General features: G+C 40.1%; 2 protein-coding genes across 2 annotated transcripts; both read left to right on the forward strand.

The window, feature by feature from the left end:
* Positions 1-765: 765 nt before the first annotated feature.
* LOC135230169 (olfactory receptor 7G2-like) lies at positions 766-1,452 on the forward strand. Its single transcript, XM_064279133.1, has one exon. It carries the CDS (start codon positions 766-768, stop codon positions 1,450-1,452), a length of 687 nt encoding a protein of 228 aa, XP_064135203.1.
* A 10,103-nt stretch (positions 1,453-11,555) lies between these two features.
* LOC111749196 (olfactory receptor 7G2-like) lies at positions 11,556-13,060 on the forward strand. Its single transcript, XM_023542525.2, has one exon. It carries the CDS (start codon positions 11,796-11,798, stop codon positions 12,714-12,716), a length of 921 nt encoding a protein of 306 aa, XP_023398293.2. The 5' UTR covers positions 11,556-11,795; the 3' UTR covers positions 12,717-13,060.
* The last annotated feature ends 2,053 nt before the right edge of the window (positions 13,061-15,113 follow it).

Below are 15,113 nucleotides of genomic sequence, written 5' to 3' on the forward strand. Positions count from 1 at the left end.
GCTATAACAGAAATACCACAAGTGGATGGGATGGCTTTAATGAAGAGAAATTTATTTCTTCACAGTAAAGTAGGCTAAAAGTTCAAATTCAGGGTGTCTGCTCCAGGGGAAGCCTTTCTCACTCTGTCAACCTTCTCATCAATATTCCCCCAGACTAGGAGCTTCTTTGCCCAGGTACCCTGGGTCCAAAGGACTCACTCTGCTCCCAGCACTGCTTTCTTGGTGGTGTGAGGTCCTCCTGTCTCTCTGCTTGCTTCTCTCTTTTATATCTCAAGAAATTACCTTAAGACACAATCCAGTCTTTAGGTTGAGTCCTGCCTCACTGACACAAGTGCCACCCACCCACCTTCATTACCATCATAGAGGCAGGATTTACAATATATAGGGAAATCACACAATACTGGAAATTATGGCCCAGCCAAATTGATACACACATTTTTGGGGGAATATGATTTAATCCATGACATACACACACACACACACACACACACACAATCACAATAGGACATGTCATTGTGAGGCCCCATATGCTGAACACTGTAGCAGGGGTGGTTTTCAAACTTTAGCATACATCAAAATACATGGAAGTCTTGTTGAAACACAAACGGCTGAACTTCATCCCAGAGTTTATCATCAGTAAGTCCAGAGTGAGTTTGAAAAACTTATATTTCTAAAAAGATCCCAGGTGATGCTCTTGCTGGGCATCCAGGAGCCACACATTTGATTATCTGTCATCCCATCTTTTCCATCAGATTCACCAACAATATGGAACCTAGAAACCAAACAGATGTTTCAGAATTTCTTCTTCTGGGACTTACAGAGGATCCAGAACTGCAGCCTGTCTTATTCAGTTTGTTTGTATCTATGTACCTGGCCACCCTCCTGGGAAACCTACTCATTGTCCTGGCTGTCAGCTCTGCCTCCCACCTCCACACCCCCATGTACTTCTTTGTCTCTAGTCTCTCCTTCACTGATATCTGTTTCAGTACAACCATGATCCCGAACATGCTGGTGAACATCCAAGCACAGAATCATAGCATCATTTACATAGGATACCTCACCCAGGTCTGCTTTGTCCTGGTATTTACCGGTTTGGATAATTTTCTCCTTGCAACAGTAGGCTATGACCTCTATGTGGCCATCTGCCACCCACTGATATACACCACCATCATGAACACCTGCCTCTGTGGCTTGCTCTCCCTACTCTCCTTATTAATCAGCATTGCGAATGTCCTAACTCACAGTCTGATGGTGTTGCATCTGTCCTTCTGCACAGACCTGGAAATCCCTCGTTTCTTCTGTGAACTTGATCAGATTCTCAAGCTCGCCTGTTCTGATACCATTATCAATTACATCCTAGTGTATTTTGTGGCTTCTTTTTTCTTTTTTGTGGTGGTGTTCCTCTCTCTGGAATCATTTTCTCTTACACTCAGATTGTCTCCTCTACTATGAGAATGCCATCAGTCGGTGCAAAGTATAAAGCTTTTTCCACTCGTGGGTCTCACCTCTCAGTTGTTTCCTTATTCTTTGAGACAGGCTTTGGTGTGTACATCAGTTCTGCATTTACACACTCTTCCAGCAAGACAGCAGTAGCCTCAGTGATGTACAGTGTGTTCCCTCAAATGATGAACCCTTTGATCCACAGCCTGAGGAACAGGGACATGACAGGAGCCTTGAGGAAAATCATCAGTAGGATACCATCATTTAAGTTAACTGTGTCTTCTGTTTCGGGCTTGGGATAGGATGGGTCAATGGGGAAGGAATACTGCTGACATGGATTGAATTTTATCTCCTAAAAATATGTGTATGAATTTGGTTAGGCGAACATTCTCAGTATTGCGTGATTGCTCACCATTTTGTCATCTGATGTGATTTTCCTATGTGTTGTAAAATCTATGTCTATGATGCTGATGAGATGGGATTAGAGGCAGTTATGTTTATGAAGCAGGACTCAATTTACAAGATTAGATTTGCCTTGATTAAATCTCTTTTGAAATCTAAAAGAGGGAAGCTGGCAGAGAGGCAGAGGTACCTCATACCACCAGGAAAACAGTGCTGGGAGCAGAGGATGTTCTTTGGATTGGGGGTTCCTGAGCAGGGAAGCTCCTAGACCAAGGGAAGATTGACAAGAAGGACCTTCCTCCAGAACTTGTGGAGAGAGAAAGCCTTACTCTGCAGCCGATGCCCTGAATTTGGACTTCTAGCCTACTATACTGTGAGAAAATAAACTTTTGTTTGTTGAAGGCACCCACTTTTGGTATTTCTGTTATAGCAGCACTAGATAACTAAGGCAACTGGTGATCCAAGATGTCTGACTGTTCAATCAGCATATTCTTCTAAAACAACTGGGTAACATAACGGCTAGGTACATTTCAGTTAATTCATGATAAATGGAGAAAAATATTAAACTTATCAAGACTTTCATTTTACTTGGATCCACAATCAACACCCGTGGAAGCAGCAGTCTGGAAATCAAATGACATATTGCATTGGGCAAATCTGATGCAAAAAATTCTTTAAAATGTTAAAAAACAAAGATGTCACTTTGAAGATTAAGGTGTACCTCACCGAAGCCAAGGTATTTTCAATTGGCTCATATGCATATGAAAGCTGTGGAATGAATGCAGAAGATGAAAGAAGAATTGATGCCTTTGAATTACGGTGTTGACAGAGTCTTGAACATACCATGGGCTGCCAGAAGAACAAATAAATGTGTCTTGGAAGAAGTACAGCCAGAATGCTCCTTAGAAGCGAGGATGGAGAGACTGTGTCTCATGTACTTCGGACATGTTATTAGGAGGGATCAGACCCTGGAGGACATCGTGCTTGGTAAAATAGAGGGTCAGGGAGAAATAGGTAGCCACTGAAAGAGATGGACTGACAGTGGTTGCATCAATGAGCTTCAACACATAGCAATGATTGTGAAAATTGGACAGGACTGGGCAGTGTTTCATTCTGCTGAATTGACTTGATGACCCCTAACAACAAGAGTAACAATAAAGAGATAATCTTTCCTAGGAATCATCAAGAGAACATCCTATATCATCAGCTTGAATTGGGGCATATGCCCCTTCTAAAAATAATTACTGTCAAGAGAAATTTCATTACCTTGGAAGGACAAAATGAATGCTCTGATTAGAAAAGTGTGAAGTGGGGTTAAGTGCTACAATGATTACAAATGTTTAGAACAATGCCTGCCACATAGAATTAAATGAATTTACCTAATGAATGTGAGTCAGCACAATTGATTTACAAGTGTAGCACTCTCTTTCTCCTTTTGTAATTCCTTCTCTTTCCTATATTTTAAGCACTTACTTCAGCCATTATCCTAGTTTACTAGTTTGAATATGTATTAGCAATTGATACTTGTGGTGTAGGCAATGCTGTATTTGGAAATACTTCATTGGATGTTTATTTGTCCTGCTGTGTTCTCTTTCTTATCCTGAAAGAAAAACTTGAAATTTTCATTCTCAAGTACTTGTTTTAGTGGCTTATTTTTAAGTTGGTTGGATTGATCAGTGTTTTCCCTTTTGGACTGTGCATGTCGTATCTTCATTTACGAAGTGATTAACTCTTCCAATCTCATAAAAATGTCCGCCTATATTGTCTTGTAAACATTTAATCATTTTTACTTTTGTGTTTAAAAGGCATTGGAATTATCTTTGAATATGATGTGATGGAGAATCCAATTTCATTTGCTTTCCATATGGATAAAAACTGATCTCAGACTATTTCCTGAATGATACCATCCTTTCTCTGCAATGCCCTATTGTCACAAATAAAATGTCTGATGCTTCTGTCTTTGATAAGTGTTCATATAGATGAAGATTCTGTTAGTTCTATCTTTCAATAGTATACTAGAACCATCCTGTTTTAGTCATTATAGATCCATGATATATCTTGATAGTTGGTAAGGCAAATAGTCCCCATTGTTCTTATTTGCCATCAAGGTAGATGTTGTTTCTCCTTGTTCTTGTACAAAACTTTTGAACCCTGGGATTTTTCTTTCTTGTGCTAACCTGGTCTGCTTTGGGCACTAAGGTTGTGCTGGCCTTATAAAGAGAGATAAAGAATATCCGGCCCCTAACATTTTCTGAAACCTTCCTTTAATCTTTAAATTAACTCCCTTGAGTGCTTTGAAGAATGTTCCTGTAAAACTGCATATCTCAGTTTGTGTTTTGGGACAAATTATATTAATGAGTACTTCATTTTTTTTTATTGTTTCCAAGGTTACTTGCTTTCTGCTTCTGCTTGAAAGAATTACAGTCAGGTGGATTTAACTAAGACCAACACTTCCACTTGTGCATAGAATTCAATCTCGCCTGCCTATGTTAGGACATAACTCTGGTAATTCTCCCATCTCCCTCTTGCATCATCAGGTTTCTCCCTTTGACTTGTTCATTTTCAATAGCATGCAAGATATTTGAATTCCTCAAATCTTACAAAAAAGAAAGAAAAAATAAAGTTCCCTGAACCCTTCATTTTGCTCTACCAGTAGATTCATTTCTCTGCCCTCTTCATATAGCAAAACTCCTCAAAAGAGATGTCTCCACTCACTCTCCCCAATTCTTCTCTCTCTATTTACTCTTGAGGTCTATGCAGTCAGGCCTTTGCCCCAACACTTTACAGAGAGTGCTTTTGAGGAGCTGCCAGTGTTCTCTACCTTAACAAGTCCAACCCAGTCCAGGTCAGTTAATTCTCTGTCCTTCTCTTTTCAACCACATTGTCTCAGTTTATTACATATTGACACACTTCCGTCACTTGGCTTTCAGCACCATATATTGTTTTGACTTTATTCCTACCTGACCAGCTACTATTTCTCTTGATGTGTCTTCTCATCTTTCCAGTCTCTAAACACTGGAGGGCCTCCTCTTTTAGTCCTCAGACCTCTTCTTCTCCAGCTACATTCAATCCTTTGCAACAGCATCCAGACTCATAGATTTAAAATTCATCTGAAGACAAATGAATCCTAAATTTATAGGTAGAAAGGAGCACTTCCCCGAATGCCAGACTTATATATCCAACTTCCCACTTGCTATCCCTCAATTAAAAAAAAAAAAAAAAGATATTCCATCAGTTCCTGGTAGCTTGTTTTTCACCAGTGCCTTCAGTGGAGCTCGGGCTTCTTCCTTCAATACCATCAGTTCTTGATCGTATGCTACCTCCTAAAATGGTTGAAAGTCTACCAATTACTCAACAATTACTGACTGTGTATTCTTTCTATCTTCATTTGATGCTTCCTGCATCATTTAATATTTTTCCCATAGAAACCAGCAATATTGCGATTGGAGGCTTGAATTTTTTCTCCAGTTCTTTCAGCCTGAGAAACACCAAGTGTATTCTTCCCTTTTGGTTTTCTATCTCCAGGTCTTTGCACATGTCATTCATTATAATACTTTACTTTGTCTTCTCAAGCTGCCCTTTGAGGTCTTCTGTTCTGCTCTTCTACTTCACCATTTCATCCTTTTGCTTTAGATACTCAACATTCAAGATCAAGTTTCAGAGTCTCTTTTGACATCCATTTTGGTCTTTTCTTTCTTTCCTGCCTTTTTAATGACTTTTTGCTTTCTTAGCATATGAAGTCCTTGATGTCATTCTACAGCTCATCTGGTCTTTGGTCATTAGTGTTCAATGCATCAAATCTATTCTTGAGGTGGTCTCTAAATTCAGGTGGGGTATACTCAAGTCATACTTTGGCTCTCATGGACTTGTTCTAATTTTCTTCAGTTTCGACTTGAGCTTGCATATGTGTAATTGGTGGTCTGTTCTGCAGTCGGCCCCTGGCCTTGTTCTGACTAATGATATAGAGCATTTACATCTTCTCTTCCCACAGGTGTAGTCAGTTTGATTCCTGTCTATTCCATCTGGCGAGGTCCACATGTATAGTCACCATTTATGCTGCTGAAAATGTTATTTTCGATGAAGAAGTTGGTCTTGCAAAATTATATCATGCAATCTCTGGCATTGTTTCTATCATCAAGGCCATGTTTTCCAACTACTGATTCTTCTTTGTTTTCAACTTTTGCATTCCAAGGGCCAGTAATTATCAATGCGTTCTGATTGCATGTTTGATCAATTTCAGACTGCAGAAGTTGGTAAAAATCTTCAATTTCCTCATCTTTGGCCTTAGTGGTTGGTGTGTAAATTTGAATAGTAGTAGTAGTAACTGATCTTCCTTGTAAGTATATGGATATTACCCTATCACTGACAGCATTGTGTTTCAGGATAGATCTGGAAATGTTCTTTTTTCACAATGAATGCAATGCCATTCCTCTTCAAGTCGTCATTCCCGGCGTAGTAAACCATATGCATATCCAATTCAAAATGGCCTATACCAGTCCATTTCAGCTCACTAATGCCTAGGATATCTAAGTTTATATGTTCCATTTCATTTTTGATGATTTCCAATTTTCCTAGTTTCATACTTAATACATTCCATGTTCTTATTATAAATGAATGTTTGTAGTTGTTCTCATTTTGAGTTGTGCCACATCAGCAAATGAAGGTCCAGAAGCTTGGCTCCATCCAGATTGTTAAGGCCATCTCTACTTTGAAGAGGCAGCTTTTCCTAAGTTGTATTTTGAGAGTCTTCCAACTTGAGTGGCTCATCTTCTGGCACTATATCAAACATTGTTCTGCTGGTATTCAAAAGGTTTTCATTAGGTAATTCTTTTCAGAAGGAGACTGCTCAGTCCTTCTTCCTAGCCTGTCTTAATATAGGAGCTCAGCTGAAACCCGTCCACCATGGGTGGCCTTCTGGTATTTGAATACCAGTGGCATAGCTTCCACTATCACAGCAACAGGCAAGCCCCACAGTACTACAAACTGACAGACATGTGGGGGTCTGTCAAATGGATACAGTTTTAGAAGTGCTTGCTTGTCTATGCCAAGGAATTTGGAAGACAGCTACCTGGCCAACTGACTGAAAGAGATCCATATTCATGCCTATTCCAAAGAAAGGTGATCCAAAAAAATGCAAAAATTATAGAAAAATATTGTTAATATCACACTCAAGTAATATTTTGCTAAAGATCCTCCCAAAGTGGTTGCAGCAATATATCAACATAGAACTGCCAGAAATTCAAGCTAGATTCAGAAGAGGACATGGAAGCAGGGATATCATGGCTGATGTCAGATGGATCCTGGCTGAAAGCAGAAAACACCAGAAAGATGTTTACCTGTATTTTATTCACCATGCAAAGGCATTTGACTGTGTGAATCATAACAAATTATGGATAAGATTGTGAAGAATGGAAATCCTGGAATGGTTAATTGTTCTCATTTCAGAAAAGTTAATTTTCCTGTACATGGATCAAGAGACAGTCATTCGAACAGAACAAGGGCATAATGTGTGCTTTAAAGTCAGGAAAGCTGTGCATCATGGTTGCATCCTTTCACCATATTTATTCAATCTGTATGCTGAGCAAATAATCCAAGTAACGGAACTACATGAAGAAAAACTGGGCATCAAAATTGGAGGAAGACTCATCAACAAAGTGCGATATGCAGTGGGCAACCTTGTTTAACGTGTTGAAGAGCAAAGATATCACCTTGAAGACTAAGGTGCCCCTGACCCAAGCCATGGTATTTTCAATTGCATTGTATGCCTGTGAAAGCTGGAAAATGAATAAGGAAGACCAAAGAAGAATTGATGCCTTTGAATTGTGGTGTTGGCAAGGAATATTGACCATACCATGGGCTGCCAAAAGAATGAACAAATCTTTCTTAGAAGAAGTACAACCAGAATGCTCCTTAGGAGCAAGGAAGGGGAGACTGCGTCTTATATACTTTGGACATGTTGTCAGGAGGGATCAGTCCCTGGAGGAGGACATCATGCTTGGCAGAGTACAGGGTCAGTGAAAAAGAAGAAGACCCTCAATGAGTTGGATTGACACAGTGGCTGCAACAACAAGCTAAAGCATAACGACGATTATAAGGATGGCTCAGGACCGGGCAGTGTTTCGTTCTGTTTTGCATAGGGTCGCTGTGAGGTAGAACCAACTCGACAGCACCTAACAACATCTGCAACATTTTCGTTGTCAGGGAGCCCTGAGGGTTCAATGGTTAAGTGCTCAGCTGCTAACAGAAAAGTTGGTATTCACACCAACCAGCTGCTATACAGGAGAAAGATGTGGCGGTCTGCTCCCTTAAAGATCACACCCTTGGAAACCCTGTGGGGCAATTCTACTCTGTCCTACAGGGTTGCTGTGAGTTGGAATTGACTTGTCAGCAGTAGATTCGCTTGGTTTGCATTGGCTTGGTCTTTCAGGATTTACACTACCCTGGGAATAGAATGATAATAAAAGGGTTTGGTTAATGAGGAGCTTTGGATATTGAGTCCCTAGAGACACAGAGGCTGTAAGTAGTCTACCTGTGACCACTTCACTCAAAAGTCCTTCTCCAGCCAAAAAGCAATGCCCCTGAGACTCCATTCAGAGATGGTTCTCATGCCAGGAGCCTGGAGCCTCCCTTGGTACCTCTGCCTTTCCTGAGTACTGACGTTCTGGCTACATCATCCAACATCCAGGGCAGATGTGAAGCATCATTCCTCAGTGATGCCAGCCAGGTAACCTAAATCCCTTAGTTAATGTTTGGAAATGAGGAGAAACGTTTCTCTGTAGCTTCATCCAGGGGAAGGTGTGAAGACAGTACATGCATGAAATGATTAGAACCAAGTCACCTATGGACTCCTACATTTCTCCCATCTTCCTAACATGTTTCCTTGTTTCTTTGTACCCGAATCAGGCAGCTCTTACTCAGCTAGTCTCTTACTGTGTCTCTACAATGGCAAGGATCAAATTCTTTCTGTGCAGAAAACTACCCCTTCTCAAACATTGAGTATTAGAAAATTCCCTGACATTTACTTGTATTCTTGTGCTGGTGGTGGTGAGGAGAGTTGTTGAGCTTCACTTTATCTTCCTATCCCTGGTACTTGAGATACCATCTTTAGGAAAGTTTTGGTATTATCCCTGGTGCCAGGCTCTGAGAGCTCTGGGGGAAGAAGCAAAGACCCAGGCAGACTTAGCAAGCTGCCTCGCTAGGTTATTTGTTTCTCTTTATAAAACTAACAAATATTTGCAATTAGAATACTACAGGCAGTATAATGAAACAACCAACCAAATAAAAACACCTGTTACACCTTTCAGAATTCACATTGTTGATGTTCTGCTGTAGCAGCTTGAAGTATTTTTTTTTAAGTGACAAAATAATATGTATACAGAAAACATCTCCTTTGCAATCCTCTCTGTTGCCCTCTTTTCCTCCCAGAATCAGCAGCATCTTGGATGTTATGGTATCCCCCAGTCATGGTTTTATATTCTACATGTATATTTCTCTCTCTCTGTATATGTACGTACACACACACACACACACACATATATAAACCAAACCAAACCCAGTGCATCACTATGAGTCAGAATTGAATCGACGTCACTGGGATATAGATATAGATATAGATATAGATATAGATATAGATAGATATAGATATACACATAAGGCAGTAGATGGATAGACAGTTGGAGAGCAATTAGTAAAATAGCTGTCAATTAGAGAATGAAGAAATATATTGTGGTGTAATAATATAGTGGAATACCCTATTGTAGTTAAAATTAATGAAGCACAATTAAAGGTATCAACATTCATTAAAAAAACATACCAAGAAAGCCAAATGTAAAATGACATATACAGTACAATTCTGTTTATATAAAGCTTTAAAAAACACAAACTGTGCAATTCTATGGAAGAATTATACTACATGTAGTAAAAAGTGCAGAGGAATAAGGTCAATCAAGTTAATGTACTGTTTAGCCCTGGAGAAGGAAAAGAATCAATATTGTGCGAAATACATGATGTGGGGAGCCTCAAATATTTCTGCATTATTTTGTGCAATAAAAATATCTAAAGCAAGGGTGGTGACGTGTGGCAATTACCAGTGGACTGGTAGGTGCCCAACCTTTCACTGTTATTCTCTGTATTTTTCATTGTGCTTGAATTATCAATTAAAAAAAAAACTCACTAGGTGTCTCAGTCATCTAGTGCTGCTATAACAAATATAACAAGTGAATGCCTTAAACAAAGAGAAATTTATTCCTTCACAGTCTAGTAGGATACAAGTCCATATTCAGGGCACTAGCTCCACAGGAAGGCTTTCTCTCTCGGGCAGCTCTGGAGGAAGGTTCCTGTCATTAATCTTCCCCTGATGGATGAGCATCTCAGACTCAGGGACCCTGGGTCCAAAGGATGCGCTTTGCTCCTGGTGCTGCTTTCTTGGTGATATGAGGTCCCCTTGTCTTTCTGCTTCCTTCTCTCTTTTATATCTCAAAAGAGATTGGCTTAAAACATTATCTAATCTTGTAGATCTCATTGATATAACTGCCACTGATTCACTTAATTAACATCATAGTGATAGAATGTATAACACATAAGGAAATCACATCAAATGACAATATGGTAGACAATCATACAATACTGGGAATCATGGCCTAACCAAGTTGACACATAATTTTTGGGAACACAATTCAATCCGTGACACTTGAGTAGATTTTAAAAAATAATAAAAAAAATCTCATGCTGTAGACTTCTTGTCATACAATTTTTTTTTTCCTCTGCAAGGATTTCATTATGTGTGTTGATCTAGACCTAATTTATTCTTTTTCATTGCTATATATTTCATCAACCCATCCATACCAAATGAATATTGATATCACTGATGTTCATTTAGGGTATTTCTTCCTTCTGCTTCTCTACATGAGCTGGATTCCCATATAAATTCTTCCCTGAAGTTAGCATTTATTATGCTAGGAATGTTCTCTCATTTTGTCTTCCCTCAACTGCACTGTTCACCACTTCTGTCCTAGGAGTAAAAGATGCCTGGTACTATTGTTCATGACACACACACACACACACACACACATACAATCACAACAGGACATGTCACTGTGAGGGCCCCATATGCTGAGCACTGTACCAGAAGTAAAAGATGCCAGGTGCTATTGTTCATGACACACACACTGTCTTCATCATCTAATGCTGCTATAACAGAAATACCACAAGTGGATGGGATGGCTTTAATGAAGAGAAATTTATTTCTTCACAGTAAAGTAGGCTAAAAGTTCAAATTCAGGGTGTCTGCTCCAGGGGAAGCCTTTCTCACTCTGTCAACCTTCTCATCAATATTCCCCCAGACTAGGAGCTTCTTTGCCCAGGTACCCTGGGTCCAAAGGACTCACTCTGCTCCCAGCACTGCTTTCTTGGTGGTGTGAGGTCCTCCTGTCTCTCTGCTTGCTTCTCTCTTTTATATCTCAAGAAATTACCTTAAGACACAATCCAGTCTTTAGGTTGAGTCCTGCCTCACTGACACAAGTGCCACCCACCCACCTTCATTACCATCATAGAGGCAGGATTTACAATATATAGGGAAATCACACAATACTGGAAATTATGGCCCAGCCAAATTGATACACACATTTTTGGGGGAATATGATTTAATCCATGACATACACACACACACACACACACACACACAATCACAATAGGACATGTCATTGTGAGGCCCCATATGCTGAACACTGTAGCAGGGGTGGTTTTCAAACTTTAGCATACATCAAAATACATGGAAGTCTTGTTGAAACACAAACGGCTGAACTTCATCCCAGAGTTTATCATCAGTAAGTCCAGAGTGAGTTTGAAAAACTTATATTTCTAAAAAGATCCCAGGTGATGCTCTTGCTGGGCATCCAGGAGCCACACATTTGATTATCTGTCATCCCATCTTTTCCATCAGATTCACCAACAATATGGAACCTAGAAACCAAACAGATGTTTCAGAATTTCTTCTTCTGGGACTTACAGAGGATCCAGAACTGCAGCCTGTCTTATTCAGTTTGTTTGTATCTATGTACCTGGCCACCCTCCTGGGAAACCTACTCATTGTCCTGGTTGTCATCTCTGACTCCCACCTCCACAACCCCATGTACTTCTTTCTTTCCAATCTCTCCTTCGTTGATATCTGTTTCCCGAACATGCTGGTGAACATCCAAGCACAGAATCAAATCATCACTTATGTAGGCTGCCTGACCCAGGTCTGTTTTGTAATGATATTTACTGGTTTGGAAAATTGTCTCCTTGCAGTAATGGCCTATGACCGCTATGTGGCCATCTGCCACCCACTGAGGTACACCATCATCATGAACCTCCACTGCTGTGGCTTGCTCTCCCTACTCTCCTTACTAACTAGCATTGTGAACGCCCTCCTTCACAGTCTGTTGGTGCTGCATTTGTCCTTCTGCATAGACCTGGAAATCCCTCATTTCTTCTGTGAACTTGCTCAGATTCTCAAGCTCGCCTGTTCTGATACCCGCATCAATTACATCCTAGTGTATTTTGTGGCTACTGTATGGGGTGGTGTTCCTCTCTCTGGAATCATTTTCTCTTACACTCAGATTTTCTCCTCTGTTTTGAGAATGCCATCAGTGGGTGCAAAATATAAAGCTTTTCCCACCTGCAGGTCTCACCTTTCAGTTGTGTCCTTATTCTATGGAACAATCTTTGGTGTGTACATCAGTTCTGCATTTACACATTCTCCCAGGAAGATAGCAGTAGCTTCAGTGATGTACAGTGTGGTCCCTCAAATGATGAATCCCTTTATCTACAGCCTGAGGAACAGAGACATAAGGGGACCCTTGAGGACATTCATCAGTAGAATACTATCATTTTAGTGATTGTGTCACCTGTTTTTGGGCTTGGGACTCTAGGATGGGTCAAAGTGGAAGGAATACTGCTGATCAAGGATGCCTTACTGTTTCATGAGCAAGTTCTTCTAAAATGATTAGATAATATAATGGCTAGGTACATTTCAACTTATTCATGATGAGTGAGAAAATACTGAAGTTGTCAATAATTTCATTTTACTTGGATCCACAATCAATGCCTATGGAAGCAGCAGTCAAGAAATCAAATGACATACTGCATTGGGGAAATCTGCTATAAAAGACTTCTTTAATGTGTTAAAAAGCAAAGATGTCACTTTGAGGACTAAGGTATACCACATCCAAGCTAGACTATTTTCAATCACCTCATATGCACAGCAGAGCTGGACAATAAATAAGGAAGAGTGAAAAAGAATTGATGCCTTTGAATTGTGCTGATGGTGAAGAATACTGAATACACCATGGACTGCCAGAAAATGAACACATCTGTTTGGAAGAAGTGCAGCCATAGCACTTACCTTCTACGCCAAAAGGTTTCCAATAGGGTCTGTGAAAAAGAGGAACACCTTCAATGAGATGGATTTACACAGTGGCTACAAGAGTGGGCTCAAACATAGCAATAATTGTGATGGTGGTGCAGGACCAGGCAGTATTTTATTTATTGTGCATGACTGACTTCATGGCACGTAACAACAACAACACATTTCAACTTGGAGTTGAAACTTGGTTTTTCTCTTTATGTAGCTCTGTGCTGTTTGGTAAACTCTCTAAGCTCAGTTTTTTTGTCAGGTGCCATAAAAGCAGAGCCTGAGGCAGGTGTTCTTATTACATGATTTTCGGGGCAGTGGTCTAGGAAAGAATGAAAACAGGAGAACGTGGATAGGGCAGGGAAATTATGTAAACAGAGTTGTGGTCATAGCTAGACATTAGATTTAGCCTGATTCTGTGAATAGAGAAATACGATTGGAAATCCAGACTTAAGCTGCCTGTGAGGCAAGACAGCTCTTTTTTCATGTCCTAATTTAGTCATAACTGAGACATATCACTGGTAAGCCATATTTGTTCGAAGCAGCATCAGTATCATCAAGTGACGTTCCTTCCCATCTCATTACTGAGAGTAGAATCACAGGCCCCTTTTTAACCTAATTCCTGGTGTGGGGGTGGGGGGAAGATTACCATGAGAACCTTAGGCTGATGATTTGAAGTATAATTCCTGCTGGGGTGTTAACCACTATGACCAAAAGGAGTACCTACCAAAAATGCCTGGCACAGTGGTAAATGTTCAATAAAACTTTAAATGGTCATTGTAGTCCATGTCTTGTCTATATTCATAAGTATTCTAATCATTTGGCTCTCACATATTTTTGCCACTTGCTCCAGTGGTTGTATTTGTTTACCCTCATTGTAATAATTCTCAGCAGCTTTTATTCCTCTAACCTGAATAATCACCGTTTCTTAATAAGAATCGATGATACTGAAGGAAGAGTTCAAGCAGCACTGAAGGCACTGGTGAAAAACAAGGCTCCAGGAACTGACGGAATACCAGCTGAGATGTTTCAACACATGGATGCAGTGGTGAAAGTGCTCACTCGTCTACACTGAGAAATTTGGAGGACAGCTACCTGGCCAACCGCCTGGAAGAGATCCATATTTATGCCTATTCCCAAGAAAGGTGATCCCACAGAATGCGGAAATTATCGAACAATGTCATTAATATCACACATAAGTAAAATTTTGCTGAAGATCATTCAAAAGCAGCTACACCAGTATATTGACAGGGAACTGCCGGAAATTCAGGCTGGATGGAGAAGAGGACATAGAGCTGGGGATGTCATTGCTGATGTCAAATGGATCCTGGCTGAAAGCAGAGAATATCCTAAGGAGGTTTACCTGTGTTTTATGGACTAGGCAAAGGCGTTCTTTTGTGTGGATCATTACACATTATTGAAAACATTGTGAAGAACTGGAATTTCAGGACACTTAATTGTGGTGATGAAGAACCTGTACATGTATCAAGAGGCAGTAATTCAAACGTAACAAGGGGATACTTCAAGCTTTAAAGTCAGGAAAGGTGGGCATGAGGGTTATATCTTTTCATTATAATTATTCGATCTGTATGCTGAGCAAATAGTCCAAGAAGTTGGACTATATGAAGAACTGGGCATCAGGATTGGAGGAAGTCTCTTTAAGAGCCTGCGATATGCAGGGGTGACACAACCTTGTTTTTTTTTTTAAAATGAAAAGGACTTGAAGCACTGAGGAAGATCAAAGGCTACAGGCTTCAGCATGGATTACATCTCAACAAAAAGAAAACAAAAATCCTCACAAAGGTAACAATAAACAACATCATGACAAACGGAGAAAAGTTTGAAGTTGTCAAGGATTTCATTTTACTTGAATCCACAA

Source organism: Loxodonta africana, unplaced genomic scaffold (assembly GCF_030014295.1).
Source record: "Loxodonta africana isolate mLoxAfr1 unplaced genomic scaffold, mLoxAfr1.hap2 scaffold_838, whole genome shotgun sequence".
NCBI lineage: Eukaryota > Metazoa > Chordata > Mammalia > Proboscidea > Elephantidae > Loxodonta > Loxodonta africana.